At 42.6% G+C, this 17,508-nt stretch overlaps 1 protein-coding gene across 1 annotated transcript in view; it reads right to left on the minus strand.

Moving 5' to 3' along the window:
* Nucleotides 1–13,457, minus strand: part of ITGA2 (integrin subunit alpha 2) — a 72,741-nt gene extending 59,284 nt beyond the window's left edge. Inside the window, exon 1 of the mRNA XM_049796178.1 lies at nucleotides 11,642–13,457. Within this exon, the coding sequence (XP_049652135.1) occupies nucleotides 11,642–11,690 (49 nt within the window). The 5' untranslated portion in view covers nucleotides 11,691–13,457. The remainder of the gene's footprint in view (nucleotides 1–11,641) is intronic.
* Nucleotides 13,458–17,508: the final 4,051 nt, after the last annotated feature.

Raw genomic sequence — 17,508 nt, forward strand, 5'->3', positions numbered from 1 at the left:
CTTTACCCAATATAGTCAATGTAAGTCACAAATATTTTCTCATTAGTCTTCTGTATATTTACTTCTCTATTTTTTTCTAATTTTTTCTTCAATATGCACAACCTCATCCGTATATACTCATAATGGCAAGTAGGTATCTTCAGCTTATGCACTGAAACAGCAGTTTTCTAATCACAGTTAATCTGGTTTTACTTTAAATGGAACAGATTTCTTATTGAGAACAACCTTCTAAATCAAGACAACATGAATCTCTGACAGGAATCAAAAGGGGCAAAGAACGCAAGTGGCAAGACACTGGATTTTTTGTACTAAAAGTCGGAATATTTTATAATGCTCACTTCAATTACTTTGTTGATATTTCATTATGTTTACAGAAGCCTTAAAAGGCAAGTCTTCATTCTACTGCTTCATCTGGTTTACTTTCTCTTATCTTGAGGCCAACGTTTTCCTCACATCAGCTACAATATCTCAAACTGTTTAATAATTAACAGAGATTATAAAGTTTAGTGCAGAAATAAATTATAGGCCACAAAAAACATCCCAAATCAAAACACCCAGAAGAAAAGAAAAACAAAGCCTCACTGAGTAATAAATCCTCCCTCCCACCCCTTTTCCTCCCCTCTTCCCTCCCTCCCTCCAACAAGTTTTCTTAGCTTAGCTGCCCAACTGCTTCTTCCTGGAAGTAGGTCAGCTTCCAGCCTCAAAGCCTCTGGTGTGTGAAAACCTGAGTCACTGCCCTTCAGTTACAACCGTTTATGATCCAAGAAGCTGCACTGAAGAGTTACCAATAACCTGCTACAAAAGCAACCCAAACATGATACGACACATAAATTGTGAATGAGAAGTTGGAGAGATTGGGATAACATGGCTGGGTGCTGTCTAGTTTACTGTTCTGGCACTGCTGCAGAGTAAGAGATCTAATTAAATTTACCTATGACTGCATTACTTACTCTGAAAGACTTGTCTTTCTCTTGGTAAATCCTTATTTGTGGCCCACACATTGCCCTCCTTGGCTCCCAGAGTAGACAAATAAGCTCCTCTTCATCTGCAGTTAAGAAATCTCAGCAACCTATTGTACACACAAGGACTGATTCCAAAGTAATGCTTAAGAGCAGTTCCTGCAAGACTGACAACTTCCTACGTGTTTTTAATAAAGACAGCAAGTATTCAAGCCTACTCAGATTTAATATCCTGGCATGTTCCCACCATTAAGTTCAGTGGGAAAAACGGTTTTACAGAAAATCCACATAAATTGCATCTTTTTAATATGACCTAGAGTTTTTCTTCTATCTTGGCACAACAAGCAGGATTGTTTTAACTTTGCCCTTAGAGTACCACAATTTGTTCTCAACAATACCACAAAGAGATTAAAAAGTACATGAGGCTAACAAACTGTACACACATATATGTTATATATGCAGTTAAGTCACTGGCTTCACAAGTAATGATGATAAAAAAAACTTCACATGCTTCCCTGTGATAAAACCCGACTTTTCAAGAGGCATTTCACTCCAGCAAATTCTCATCCCTTGTGTCCACGTTATCAGTCGTTTGCCTGTTTTTAAAACCAGCAGTATTTCCAAATATAGTCAGAGAAGCATGAGCCACATTACGACTGTAAGAGAGGAAATGCATGTCATCACACAGAAATTGATGTGACCGCTATCTCTATACCCTATTTGCCACATTTGCTTGTCTCAGCTGCTATGAAAACGTTTGTACAGAAGAAAATGCATGTTTGCACGCAGGTATCAAGATGGGAAAGCAACCAATGGCATCTGTATTTCCCTACCCATATCACACTTATGGCTATATGAAAATTCCAGTGTATTATTATATATTAGTGTATTGTATCATATTATATCACTGTTAAATGTGACCTGAAAAAGCTGAATTAGAAAAAGGCGAGAGACCTGCCATCACCATCGATCCTACTCCTGCTCCAGTTCTGCAGCCTGCGGCACGAGGACTGCAGTAGCTTGAGAACAACCTTGCCACCATGCCACTTAGGACACTGTGTTTAGGACCCTGTTCCTCCCTCTCAGTTTCTCAAGAGGTAGCTAGTAGCTCAGCTTTCTGCACTGTACGCAGACAACCCCAGAAACAAGAACAGCCCCCAGCTGTAAAAAGTTTGCTACATCAGCTTCCTGAAGAAAACCTCCAAAGCACCACAGGATATATAATACAATAGTTGGAAGAGCTATAATTATCAGAACTTTTGTTTTCCTATGGCAAGCTTAACAACTATTTCTCTCCCCTGATTGTAATGGGAGCTCATGGCCTGGCAGCCTGAATGGTAGGTAGGTGGCCCCAATCACTCATCTGAAATTCCTCCTTAATGCACATTGAAATGATCAATTCTGGCACCAGATAGGACCTAGGCAGAATTTGGGCTCATTAAAATCAGGAAAACAATCCAGGAAGCCCAGACTTCAGTAGCTGCCTAACCCAGAATGAACTTCAAATTATGTGTCACTTGGGTATCCTAGCACCAAGTTGCATAAAAATTTATAACATGATTGCAGTGTAGAGGCACATCTGTCTAAGAGCAAGGTAACCTACCCCACTGTAGATCACTCTGATATCATGGCCAGAGGTGATGAATGCTTCGTTGATTAAATAATTTCTGCTCTAAATAATTAAATGATTTAAGTAAATAGTGAAATAACTTCTCTTTATGCACTGCCTATTTACCAAATGTGAATTGCATGAGCACTCCAAAAGGGCCAACTCAGGACTCTTCTCTCAGCGAAGTGCCCCAAATGTTAGGCCACAGGCAAGATGTGTCTTTGCTTGTCTGCCTGGAAACACGAATATGCATCCTGGGATGAGCTAAGACCTGGCTTCAACAGCAGAGGTAGAGAGTGCTTCTCCAACTACTTTATTGCCTGGTAGCAAAGACACTTCTGGAAAATTTTGAGAGGCGAGTCTACATCACCTTCAGCCTCAAGGGAGAATTAAGCCCACGTTTTCCAGGTGACTATTACCATCACTTCTCAGGCAGCTAGTTCTTGAAAAAAAGCTGAACTAGACACCTACCTCCCAAAATTCTTCCCCACCCTTGACCTCAGGGGAAGGAGGCACCTCATGCAGGTGCCTGAGAAGGATGGAGTTCAAACACTCCCCTCAACCCACGGCTTAACTGCAGGAGCCTTCCTGCTTTGCAAGCAAATATTTTTTGTGCACTTTAAAAGCAGCTAAATGTCTCTGTTGAGTCCAAGGCACCGAACTCGGCACTCCGGGGCACAGGGACCAGGTTCAGGTGAAGTGGGGCTGGAGCATGCACTCTCCCAGCCCTCAGCCTGCAGACTAGACTCTGGTATATCCAGATGCCTGTGGTCAGGTGGGTGACAGGCTGTATCTCTAGTCAGAGTTTGGAAAGAAGTTATCTTTGTCGTAAAATGCAGCCATTGTACATTTTGGGGTCAGTGAGAAGGGGCCATGTACATTTAAGAAGAGTTTTCTGGAGATAATACTTGCTTCCACAAAAGCAGAACAGTTGCTTTTTGTCTTCAGAGAAGCAAAGTCTATTGTAGCTATCAACTTCTCAGAAAGACAACTCCAGAGACTCTTACAGTATTTTTTTACTGTTCAATATGATGAACTGGCTTTGGGCAGTTTGGAAAAGAAACAAAAGCAGAAAAAAGAGACAGTGAATTGAAAGGATATTTAGCTAGAGTCCAGTGGATAACTATTATTAGCACAGCTACTAAAGGACTACTATCCAAGCAGTGCTGCTGGATTTTTTCCTCTGTTTATTGTCTTGCCTATCTTAATAAGAGAGTTACTTAATTTTCAGTCTTTTCTGCTATTCTAAATTTGACCTATATGTATTTCAGGCATATTTAAATAGGAACTCCATTTGGTGAGCATGGTTAGATGAAGTGTCAGGCCACTTAAATTTTTTCCACTTAGGAAAAGTTAGTTAAATTCTCATTTAAGAAATTTCAGCTGAATCTGAATTTAATATCTATGAATCCTATCATTTCTATATGCATTTGAAGTACTGCATATAAAGATAACTGAATTTTACACTACGCAGTAGAAATACTGGATTAAACTGCTCTCATGTCCATTATTAGAGCACTCACTGTCTTATTAGACTTTACAGTTAAGAAAGTAGAATCAGTGAAAAATTATTTAATAAAATGTTCTTCCTGTCTTCAGCTAGCAATTACTTTTCACCTCAAATAGAAAATGCAAATAAGGATACAGGCATAGAAACATTTGAGTCACACACCTTCCATTGCAATGATATTTGGTAACCACCTAGGACATGCCTGGGGACAAGATACCTCACTTGCTTCTGCTTCAGCCAGGTCTTTATCAAGAGGATTCTTCTGTTTTACTTTCCTTATTGTTACTATTAAGAAACCAGGCTTGACACAGGTTGCCCTGATTTGGACACCTGCGTAGACATTTACCCAAGAGAATGGGATGAGCGAAGAGTAAATTTAGTCTTAAAGTCTGGTAAGTTACTGATTTGTTGTTTTAGCAGATTATCTAATGAAGTACAATTTCTTACCCGGTGTGCTTGAAGGGAGTTGAAGGGAGACATGAACACAACAGTGACCAGAACTGAGAAGTGACTGCTGAGTATGTGGAAAAGGCAGACAACCTGCTAGCTAACCCAGCTGGTTTACCTGCGGGCAGCTGCCTTCCTACAGGCAGCATAGAGCACGACACAAACACATCCCTCAAAGTGCTGGGTTCACAGCTTCTCATAATGGCATCCATTGCTGCACTAAGCTCACGTGAGCCAAGCGTCGGTCAGCTAGTCCTCATTCAGATAAGAAGTCTGATCTTGCAGTTGGTTGAGGTAGTTATTTACTGGGTAATCCGGTGGGTCAAGCAGCCTGGGCATCTGCAGCCTTATCGTTACATACAGCTTGGTGTTGCAGCCTTAACACAGCATCAACTGCTGCCAGCTTTCTTGCTTAAGGGTCACTTATATTTGAGATATAGCTAGACAGGCAGATAGATAGATTGGTAGAGAGACGAAAGGTAAAAACCTCATTCAGTCTTTCCCCACCACTACTCCCATCCTCAAACTCTTATTATTTCCTTAGGTATTTCTACTGTGTGATACGCTCTCTTCCAGAAGTGTGTTGTTAACAGTAATTTTCCTCAAGATTTCTTCATTGTCTGTTCTTTAGAAATAACCAACTGAATCAGCCAAGGAGATTTGTGTGATTAAAAAGACACCCTGTATGAAATAAAGGAAGAATGATGAACTTGGAAGCAGGATTCAAAGGGCAGAATAAATCAGGAATAAGGCAAGAGAGTTCCACCAGGGCTGTGCATAACTCCCAACCCCTTCACCCTGTCTACCAGTAATTTAAAAGGGACAAAAGAATCCGTGACATTCATCATGTGTGACATTCAACCATGCAGATGCCATTCTGTTATGAACAAAATGTCTTTGCTCATCCTGCATTCAAAGAGTCTGTGTTGATCTTACTTCTTTGCCTGTATAATTCCTCTTTTAAGTCCTGAATAATATGCAAGTCTTACTAGATTTTTTTTAAAGAATACGCATCTCCAAGAGAAAATAAAACTACTTAGTCCTTTGAAGATCCTGAAATCTATTCAGGGACTGATTCAAAGTAACAATTACTAGCACTCAGTATATTAAGTTTATTTGGTAATTCAGAACTCCCAGCCTGATCTGGAAGCGATGGAAATGCTCACACAGCTTGTGTGTGAGAGAGCTCCCTAGGCTCCACTACACGACTTTAGTATTCTGCACCTCCAGAAAACGAGTGCAGCATGAGCAGGAAGAACATCATCACATATTGCTTTGCAGGGATGCACTCACAATCAGTTAACATATTCATTTATTTTTATTACCCTTTGATCAGTGCCTTGAGAAGGGGGCAACTATTTAGCACCGATACATGCTAAAGGTTTACAAATAAAAATCCTTCTCTGTTATCTTTTTTAACAGAAACGAAAACCAAGGCTGACACAGTTCTCTGATGTCCTTGACTAATCTGAATGGGAACAGTACAGCCAATTTTTTTATTTTTTTATTTTTTTTTTTTTTACACAAAAAACAAGCTTATCAACTTGCTTTCTCTCGCCATCCAGGGTCTAAAATCCTAACACAGTGCAGTATCACAGGGCCAGAGATCACTATATGAAAAAGAAGTCCTGTATTTTAAAACTGCTAATGGAAATGTCCTAAGCCAAGCAGATAACATGTGTTGGTATGCAAGTACATGGCTGCGCCGATGAGAATCCAGTCTGTGTCCCGTCTGCATGTCGGCATGGTCACCATGGAAATGGGAACCAGCCTGCACAGAGCCTAACAAAGGGAACTTTTAAATGAAAATAACAACACTGGATAGAGACTGCCCAAGATTTCTGCTGGGGAGGATGACTTGCTTTACTTGTCTGAAGACATGGAAATTCCCTTTTACCTGCATTAACCCTAAAGGAAAGTATTTTATTCACTTTTAGCTGTTTTGACATTAAGTCATTACTTTGGCAGTTCCAGTTATTAGCCTTCATGAAAATACATTACATGAAGAACATGTAAACCCACTTTCATTCATTCAAAATTAACAATAGTGAAGAAAGACCACAATGAATAACATTTATATAGTGGCTAAGTAACACAATAAAACCAAGGAGCATCAGTCCTTTTACTTCTTAAATGAAAATTCTGTGTCACTGAATCAAAAAAGCAAAGAGCAACTTGAAAATTGTTCCAGAGCCAGACAGCTCACAGTTAAAACTTGTTGGTAAGGTCTTATGTTGATTTTGCCCAAATTATGCACAAATAAGTATGAACTGTTAATGGGTTTAGGAGTGTGATGGTAATACCCTGTATGCTTTCTAAAATAAACATCGCTTGTACAAAATACAAGTCCTGTAATACAGTAAGAATGAAGCCTTACTTCAATGCACAATGCTGTGAAAGGCGAAACTCAAAAAATAATATATAATAATGCTCCTACCAGCTGACAAACTCTCTTAAAGTAGGAAAAACCAGAGACAGTTTTATTTTAAGAAGAGTTCACATTTGGGTCCTGCTTTCAAACAATCTCCAGATTTTAGAATGGTTGGGTCCTGCTTTCAAACAATCTCTAGATTTTAGAATGGTTTTGTACATCAACATTACTCACAAACACAATAATAAAACAGCAAAGTAACTAAAGATGATCACAAAAAGGGAGAAAGGCAGAAATTAAGATGAGTTGTACAGCTTTAAGTTGGGGTATGTGCATGTGTGTTATGATCATATGTTGCATTTTGACCTGGACTTCTGGCTTCATTTATTGCACCAAATGTGCAATTTTCACTTGCTATTCAGTTATCAGCTTAGTCCTTGCCGCTCAGTACATGGCCTTGTACTTTTTATGTATACTATTTTAACCTACTGAATTAACAGCTTCCTGGTGGATTCATCTCTACATATCTTGACCACAAGCATACAAGTATTTGCAAGTGACAGAGAATTTATTTTTTCAACACTCAAATAAAATGAAAGACCATCCTTAGGCCCAATTAAAAAAAAAAAAAAAAAAAAAAAAGAAAAGAAAAGAAAAAAAAGATTAAGGTCAAAATTACCTACCACTTTTGAATATCTACTGATACAGCTAAAACCTTATTTTTTCACAATACTTAGCACATTTGAAATACAATTTCCATTGACTTCATTCACAGCTGTGAATACACAGCAGCTTTGCATGTCAAGATGCACTTCCACGACCAGCTCAAGCCAGTGGAAGTGCTGGCTACCAGCAAGAGGGAACTTTTCCAGCTTCCTTCCATCCTCTGGCCATGAGTTCTGACTGTCCCCTATGGAAGCGCTAACACTTACATAAATTGCTCAAGTGAACAGGATCAGTTTAGCTCATCTCCAAAACTGACCTGGCCCAAAAAAGGGAAAAAATTACTCAGGCAAATGGGTCCCTGACCTGTTCCCCAGACCGAGCCCCAGAAAGTGGTGAGAACATGCAATCAGGAGTGGACGAAATGTCCTTGCAGTGTCAGCCCCACATTCAGGTCAGCTTAACCAGATCGTGAAAACGCAGCTTCAGTTTTGAGAACCCCTGGCTGAGCAAAGAGAAAGAGAGGAACACAAAAGCTCCAACCACATGTCAAAGATTTGATTTAAATGACTCGCCTGAAACTGCACTCAGCTTTTGTGACAAAAATGGGAGAGAAAGAATCCAATTTTGCAAGGGAAAAAAAATAATATTCCTTTCTCTTCATCCTACCTTTCTTCCTCATTCATAGAGCACCTTCTAATTTCAAAACTAAGCAAGGCAGGAGTGCCAGCCTCTTCTGTGATCACAGTACCTTGCCCTGTCCACAGGCAGCAACAGCATGATGCATTGATGCACAGAAGGGACAAATCCAGGTTGCTAACTTATATCAGGCACTTCCTAACTTTTGCATGTTAAACTCTGTTCTTTTATTACAACTTTCATCCCAGTTTAAAGAAAAGTGATCTGAAGAAAAAGACTATGTTAGTGGGGTCCTCTCCTATCCCTTTATACAGCTCTACAGCCCATTGCCAACAAGGTCCCCAGAACAAGATGGTTTTAATCAGCAAGGGTCAGTCAGATAGGTACCAAACAGAAAAGGGTTTACACTTGGAAATTCTGGATTCCACCCAAAGTTCCAGAGAAACCCCACCCTCCCAATTTCAGAGAGGGCTGCTTTCTCCTCCAAGCTGCCTGGGTCCCACAAGGAAGCTTGAGAACTCGTGGTCCTCAGGTGGTACACCTGTGGCCCAAAAGGCATAACCCTTATTTAGCTGTGATTTTTCAGAGTTATACCGTGAGGGATGCGTGCTTCACAGAGTGGGGATTTTAAGAACATGTCAGCATTATATCATTCACGTCCTGGGTTGCTGGAGGAAGATGTGTGGTGGGCTTGAATGTGAAGGCCTGCTGCGATAGTATAGGTGAGGTCACACTAAACTTTACTTTCTCCTCTAGGCATGGTCCTCCAAAGCTATCACTTGAGAATTGACTCCAAAGTGAATTATTGTCATAAAAGGGAGAACAAGCTGATTCATCCAGACCCCAGGAACCAGCTAACAGCATGCAGTATGGACAATCAGCAGACCAGGATCCAGAAGCAAACTGGAAAGCAAACTGCCTCAAACAACAATGGAGATTGCTGTAAAAATACCAAATAACATGAGAACACAAGAGAAAGAGTTTGTACGTTTGCAGGGTAGGCTAGACCTCCCAAAGAAACAGCTACACCCCACTGCAACTCCAAGAGCAGAGGAAGTCTGACCGAGCTCCACACCAAGGATGGACAGAATTTATGTTAGAATCAAGCTGATAAAAATAGACTCCTTTCCAGAGGAATGCAGTTTTCCAAAGATTTGTTACTTGGCGAAATTTAGGTAGATTTTCAAGACAATGCAAATAGCACCCTCCTGCCAAATTTCAAATCTCTCCTCTGAAGCACAAGGGCACTAGAGCTTTCCAAAGAAAATGTTACCAGAATTGAGCCTAGGAAAGCTACTGTATTTTCCACTGGCCTCACTCAGAAAGAGCTGGGCTATTTTGGCTCTGATTTTTAAGTACAGGCTAAGGAAAAAACTGGATGCTTAAAATGTAAATTTAAAGAACTAGATGTGGCAAATTCATAAGCAGCTAAGAACTGTGTGTTACAATGGAAAGCATCAGGCTTTGTTGTATAGGTTGCCCTGTAAGTCCTTCACTTATTCCTCTTAACATAATCTACTTCTCTATGCTATATACTTTTTGGTCAATGAGTAACAAGGTTGGTAGCTAAGTCATAATATCAAGATGGTAGTTCTATTGCATTTCTATTCCCTTCTTCTTGTAGCATCTACAAAGTCTTAGTGACTTTCCAAACACAAAAGTACACACCAACAATGAATAACCCACACCTTTACTAACCACTGTATTACCTTTAGTTGAGTTTGGAGACGCAACAAAGCAATACCCCTACATGGTCCATTTAATATAGCTGATAATTCAGAAGTTAATATACTGACATAAAATCAAGTTTAAAATGAACTTGGCATACTTTCCTGAAGTACTAATTCAGCTAGGCTAGCCCAACTAAATTCAAGAATATCGCCTTTGAAAGTAAAACAGTTCATTACAATTCAATCAATTTGAAAATGATTATGGGAGAGTTACAACACTACCACCACAGCAGGACTCCAAATCGCTCAGGGAAAGTGCTCAAGTGCTGAAACTTTCTTTTTCCCTGCTGCTTCCACAAGACCAGAAAGGCCAAAGTGAGTGAGTATTAACTCAGCAATTACATTCGCTAACATCAAATGTCATGACACATCTGAAATCAAAATAATGACAGCTTTGAACTGTATAAATGAAGACAAATCATGGACTGTGCCTGAACAAGGCAGACCTATCCCACTAGTCAGTCTCATTGCCAGGGTTCCCCCTCTTGCAGTCAGTCCCTGTCTTCTGCTTTCAGCACCGCGCTACAAACCTTTGCAAGTCTTAAGACCCCATGAATTACGGGGCACGTTAATGGTCCTGGTGTGCAGCAACTGTAACCACGAGAATAAAGGTTGGATTAAGAAAAAGTTCAGAGTGAATGTTTTGCCCACTGATACCTTCAAGAATTTTTTAAGAAAATTACCGGGTTGTTTGTATACTGTGTATCTCATCAAAGGTTAGTATTTCAGCATTTGACTTCATACCCTGCAGCCGCACATTCCACTGCGGCGCTCGCTATAGTTACTGAAAGAACAAGTTGGAACAGCTCATCAGTGAAAACTCATTTTTATGCTGCGTCTTCAGCGACTTGCTAATTAAGGGTTTGCGAGAGTATACAGTAATATTAAAACTCTGAAAGTGCTTGGGAATTTGCTCATGGCAAGTGAATACGATGGCTTATTATTCCCAGGAAAAGATATGTAATGGCAATTTAGTCAGCCAAGAGAAGGAGGAGATGGTTCAAGTTTCCCTGTCCTTTTCCAAGGAGCGACATCTGCCCAACAGGGTGGGAACAGACCTACAGGACTCCTGCAAATTAGGAACAGCATTCACAACGAGCATACCATCCCCTTTAAAAAGGCATAACCACCATATCACCGTAAATTCACGCATCAAACTGCGCCCACTCCCCCCAACTCCAGCGCACGCACGCTCCATGTTATGGAAAGGCGAACTCCACGCCAGTCCAGGAGTTCAGGGGTTTAACCTGCTTTAAAAACGCCGCCGACGCATCGCGCTCCAACGCGCGGCCACAGCCACACACGCTGCAAGGCCCAGAAACCACCCAGGCGCTCGCAGCCCAGCGCTCACCGCCCGGCTCTGCCCCGTCCCCGGCGCCGCGGTGAGGGGCGGCAGCGCCGGCCGCCGCCGGAGGCGACCCCCCGCGCCCGCGGGGAGACCTTCCCAGAGCTGGGGTGGGGGGGAGGGGGGGGGAGATCTTTCCAGAGCGGGGGAAGAGAGACCTTCCCAGAGCTGGGGGTGGGGGAGAGACCTTCCCAGAGCTGGGGGGGGGGGGAGAGACCTTCCCAGAGCTGGGGGGGGGGGGGGGGGGGGGCGAGACCTTCCCACAGAGAGACCTTCCCAGAGGGGGGGGAGAGAGACCTTCCCAGAGCTGGGGAGGGGGGGGAGAGACCTTCCCAGAGCTGGGGAGGGGGGGAGAGAGAGAGACCTACCCAGAGCGAGGAGCAGCAGCGGTGGCAGCGCCGCGGCCGCGGAGCCCATGGCGCGGTAGGGAGGCCGGGCCGGCGCCGCTCCCGAGCTGGCCGCTTCCCAGGGCGGCACTGAGCTCCACCTGCTCCTCGCCGCCCCGAAATACCCCTCCTCCTCCTCCTCTTTCTCCTCCTCCTCCTCCTCCTCCTCCTCCTCCACGCCCCCGGCGCTTCGTGGGTGAGGAGCGGCCGGAGGCAGTTCCCCCCCCCCCCGCCCCGCACCCGCTGTACTCGCCGGCGGGGGTCCCGGCGGTCCCCTGCAGCCTCTGCAGCCGGGTTGTCCCCCTGGGAGAATTCTCCCCGTTTCAGTCCCTAGAGGAGACACCCGCGCTGTCCCGGCGGGCCGTGCCCAAGGCTGCGGGGTCGCTCCTCGGCGCTGCGCTGGCAGGGGAGGGCTGCGGGGCAAGGACCTGCCGCCTCAGCCCTGGGAACCCGGAGACAGCGCTTGGGGCGGGGGGTGTGCCTGGGATGCCTCTTCCCCAGCTTTGGAGTCAGGAGGGTGTAGAGCCCTGGTCAAACGTGGATTTGCGTTACAGCCGAGAGCGGCCGTCTTCCTCGAGTATTAAATGGCACTGAGGCTGTATCTTCTCCTTTAAATGAAGTTCCTGCAGAATGTGTCCTCAGCTATGCAGGAGCGTAACAGGATCCAGAAGCCTCGCCGCGCAACCGAGCCGAGGTTGGCAACGATGGTGAGGATGTATTGCCTGTGCAAAATACTGTCTACGTGGGCTTCGGTGCCAGGCCAGTAGCCAGGGGAGACAGTGTGAATCGAAGCCAGTAAAAAAAGGGAGGTGAGGATTTCAACTCGCTAAGAGATCAGGAAGAAGCGCAAAGTGCAGGGCACCTTTGTGCTGTGCAGCCTTCAGCCTGTCTAGCCTCGTCAGCACTATTTGAATGCTGTGCGTTCAGAGTATTTGAGAAACATTCACTTTCTCCATCCCACAGTTCTGGTAAATATCAAAACCTGTGGCGGTAGCTTTTCATATGGGATGTATTCTTTTGTGTAACAGTGATTTCTGCTGAATAATTCTGACCTTCTTGGCGTTAACATTGTGTAATGAAAACGGCAGTTTGCCTGGAAAATTGAAAGAGAAATGCTTCCTTCCTTCCCCTTTCTCAGCATCTAGGTCATCGTCATTTAAGTGTGACCGCACCTTTTATCTCGGAAGTGCTATAAAAGTACACGTCTTCTCTCAGTTTCTTATTTCTTTTTAAAATTCTGAATCTGAACTGGAAGTTAAAGTGAAGAAGCCTGTGAACAGGTGGGGTTGTTCAACAGGTATTTATTTGGACATTGGTTCTTTATGGACATCAAGTAGTTCAAGAAAACTCCGCCAGACATTGAAGTCATTGGTGGAAGTACAGCGGGGACCTGTCCCTGCATAACTCACATTGATTTCTTACATGTGTTTACTCCTTTAGGACACACAGGCATGTTACTCATCCTAACACATGAACGTGCACATGGACTCGCTGTGAGCACTTCCCAAGACACTGTCACTTCCAAACTCTGAATCCCTCGGTCAGGCGTTACCAGAAATGGCTCACATGTCTCTCGGGGCAGTCCCTGGGTTTCCTTTTCACGATGCCACAGCAGCCCTGCAAAACTTCAAGGTGCAGCAGCTACCTCAGGCAGAAATGTCAGCTTCAGTACCGAGTGCGATGCAGTGACCAGCAGGCGAATTGTCACCTGGAGAGCAGCTCTAGCCCCTTCTCTTTCCATCTGCGCTGAGTGTATAAATATGTGTGCAGTGTGTAGCTCTGGGACAAGGAGGAAAATCCGTACTTCCACAAGGAAGAACACTACTTAATGGATACTAATTAAAGGACAATAACAACAACAAAAAAAATCCAAAACATAGAGAAAAATGTTTTCTTAATAGATGAAATAAACCTAGAATACCCCTCTGTCCCGCTCTAAAATAACCTCTGGAGACTTAAGATGTCTCAGTTTCCTAAGAACCAATGTCTTTGATTCAGTTACATCATTCTAATTCTAAATATACCCTAAGGATATGAAACTTTCTTCCTCATCCAGACACAATGTTGAAAAATAGTTTCTCACACACAAAGGCCGTCTCCCAGGGTGTTGCTTCTCAGACCAACATTTGTCAGTATCTACAAAGAATAGGTCATAGGAGAATAAATACCGTGAGAATTATTGTATGCGTTAACAATATTCCTTTAGATGAATACTTCTGTTTTAAATATATTATAAGGAATTTGATAACAAACCTCATAAATCCTGAACTGTATATTTTATATTATAGAAAACAAGGTTTTCTATATTGTGCAGTATTTCACCTTTTTGATGCTTTTCAGTTATTTTATACATATTACACTTATTCAGAAACAGTTTTGTTCGTTATAGTTCACCTACACTGACACAAAAAATTTATTCAGAGAACAGTTTGCCTAGTGCTCTTTACCTCTGCAATTTAAAATGGGGCCCGATACACACCGTTTGCTCTACATGTCCTTGTTGTTTAACGACGTGTTTTGTAGGAGCCTGTTGTGTCTGCTTGTCAGTGATCACAGGGATACTTGCCAAAAACTCCGTATCTGCCTGAGCTAGTTTGCAAAGTTCCAGGCTTGGTTCTATGCAAATACAGATTAGTTGCACATTAGAAAAAAATATTTTGTTGGCAATGGCCAAACAAACTTTCTTCTTCACAGTAAAGACTGTGGGAAGCAAGTCGCTTGATCAGTTCCAATACAAAAAGATCACTATAATTTTTGCATTTTCAAGAAAAATTAGAAGTTGCAGAGGGAAGATACTGAGCAAATACTTGATTTTTAAAAGATACCCTGGTGAACACATACTTAATAAGCAGTTTTACTGTGGAATTTTACAACTAGTAGGTGTTATCCTAGGTTTTTAATGTGATGACAAAATGTACAGTTAATGCCAACCTTCTCAGAAAAACATTCAGGTATTTCCATTTTTGTCATCTGTGAGGGGTGGCCACAGAATCAGAGTGTCTGTGGTATGCAAAACTGAGGAATTTTTTGTTAATGTATTTCTGGGAGGGGCTCTTGAGAGGGTGCTGTAATTTACAGATGGGAGGCCAAGGTGTATGGCTCCAGGTCACTCCTTTGTCTGAAGATGTTAGAGGGAAGGGCTACCAAGTATCAGTTATTATTTTTGGCAGACACATGATGTCTGTAATAAAAATGTTACATTAAGGGCTGTGCTGAAGGAAAAAAGAAAAAGCTACTAAAAAAAAAACAAATCTAAAAAGGAAATGTTAAAATCAGCCATGAGGATGTAGCTTAGACATTAGTAATAATTTAGGTTTGGAATTAAACGGGAAAAGGTCAAAAATACACAAATGAGATTTTAGAAATCATTTAGGCAATGAGTAGAAAATAAAACAGCACTTTGCTATGGTACTGTCTAAACCACACATTTTTAACACTTTGTGCAATTTTGGTTAAATCATCTCAAAATGCCACAGTAGAACTAGAAAAAGTTGAGGCAGAGTAAGGAAGGTGGGGAATAACCTCAACACTGGGGCTAATTAAGTAAATTAGGACTCTCTGCTCTGAAAAAGAGATGCCTTTAAAAGGACAGAGTAAATATATACTAGAAGGGGCATGGATCAGGCTGATGGTGTCATTTGTACTCTTATTGTCTTTTACAATATGCGAGGGAGCGATGTCTGATGAAGCTACCACATAGCAAGATTAGCACAAACAGAAGATGATTCTTCTCCTGGGGAGCATGCAGGTGCAGATTGTAGTGCTGTAGGGTGGCAGATATTTAAAGATAACCTGGGTTCCCACTCACGGTCAGGCAAGAGAAATCCGCCAAGCATTGCTGAACACATTGAAACCTTCCCAGCCTATGAAGACCCTGAGCTCCAAAAAGACTGGAGGCTAGAAGAGTGCTTGTGGGAAGCTGGTTGCCTGCATGCCTTGGTCTTACGCTTTTCCCGTGGTGTCTGCTTTGACTGACATGAGACAGGACTTGCTACTGCATAGACCTTTGGTCTGACCCAGTATTGGTTCTTTTATGTGTTTCTGCTGTTGGGCCAATTTATAGTTTTTCTATTCAATTGGTTTAATTATAAAAAATAAGCAGGAAGACAGACTTCTTAGTACATATAAAGATTGGTTATTTTTAGTATTTAGCTCATTCCATGATTTAATTCCAAGCCATTATTGAGAATATCATGGCTGATCTGACTTTAATAGATATATTTCTGTATTCTTCATATTGTATTATTAAGAAGAGAGTTGCTTTCCCCTACTGGGAATCTGCAGAGAGGGCAGAAGATTAGTGACAGTTGAAAATACCCTGTAGTCTCGCTTACCTTGGAAAGCCTCTGCAAGCAAAGTCTGGACAGCTAATTCAGGCGGCAAGACTCCCTCTATGTAGGTTTCAGAAATACTGTGCTGCTGACTTGAAGGGAAAGGCAGTCATATAGTTCAGGAGGACTGGTGTGTCAGACACCTGAAGTAGTATGTAGCATTGTAGAGTAACGTGTAAAGTGATGTGTCGAGCCCCCTCCCCAGGCACACACACTTGCACATTCTGTGTGAAGCAAACTGAGCCCAGGGTTCAGTGCCTGTTCCGGACCTAGGTGTTCACAGTTGAAAAGTTGCAGGGTACAGATCATGCCTGCCATAGGGGATGTGTTCTTTCTGCCTCACTCTTTGGCTGTGCTGTTAAACCAAGGTAAGTCTGGATTCAGTCATCTCTTTTCCCAGCTGTGCATTCCAAACTCCACTGCTGGTGGCGGCACTAGCACTTGTACGAGGGTGTAACGAAGCAGTCAGGGGGTTGCTGCGGCTGGAAGCTGACATACACACACAGAGACAGACACAAAGGAAGTTGCAGAAGTTACAAAAGCAGACAAAAGGCAGGTCAGTTTAAAGTCCATGGAGTTGCCTCTTTTACCTCCCCATGCATCTCAAACCCTCTGAGATACTCTCTGAGAATCATCCAAATCCACTTTGGGAAGCTGTTTTTTTCTTGCATAGTTATCCAGAGTAACCTACCTTACACATGCCAACCCAGAGTAAAAATTTTAAACCAAGTAACCTGTTTTCCACAAAAGCTGTAAAAAATGAGCAGAAAAGGGCTAATAGAGATGACAAAGACTCAACGTAGACCATGGCAAAATGTTTGAAAGTCTGGCCGGGTCAGCATGCACTTGGTTTCTTAACTGGGTAATATGAACCATAGAGGGACTAAATGGGATTGAATATTGAAGGAATCAGGATTTTAGGGAGAAAACACAGCAGCCGTAGGTAGTTCAGTGCTCCGTTTTACTACAGGCAAAGACAAGTGTGCCAGTGTTCTGATCTGAAGAGCAGTCCTGCAGGAATAATATTCATGTCCTTTGAAGTGAGGCTGTCCTCTGAAAAATAAATGTTAAATCGATATTCAAGACAGGGTTCAAAGTAAAACCTTCAAAAGGCATGTAGCACGGGTGTCATGTCCTAAGCAACAGCTGTATCATGCTCCGGTCTTGCTTCTGATGTGCAGCACTGCTTTCTACTCTAGATGTACCAGCACACATTTACCTATTTCATGCTGTTTTGACTGAACTATGTCCTACCTAGCATAGAGAATATACATACTTTTATCGATTCTTTTTCCAGGTGAACAAAGCTTGTGCCTGCATGGGGAAATTATATTAATGGGAAATAAGGTACCCAGTGAAGAAATGTTCCCATTCACCTGTGATCCCCAAAAGTGAGGGGCCTATATGGGAGCCTGCTAATGCAGCCTACGTAATTTCATGCTCTTTACAGCAGCCAGTGTGTTACCCCAGCAACTTCAGCCCATTTACCAAAGCATTAACTTTGATACAGGTCCAACA

This window comes from Accipiter gentilis, chromosome Z (genome assembly GCF_929443795.1).
Source record: "Accipiter gentilis chromosome Z, bAccGen1.1, whole genome shotgun sequence".
NCBI lineage: Eukaryota > Metazoa > Chordata > Aves > Accipitriformes > Accipitridae > Astur > Astur gentilis.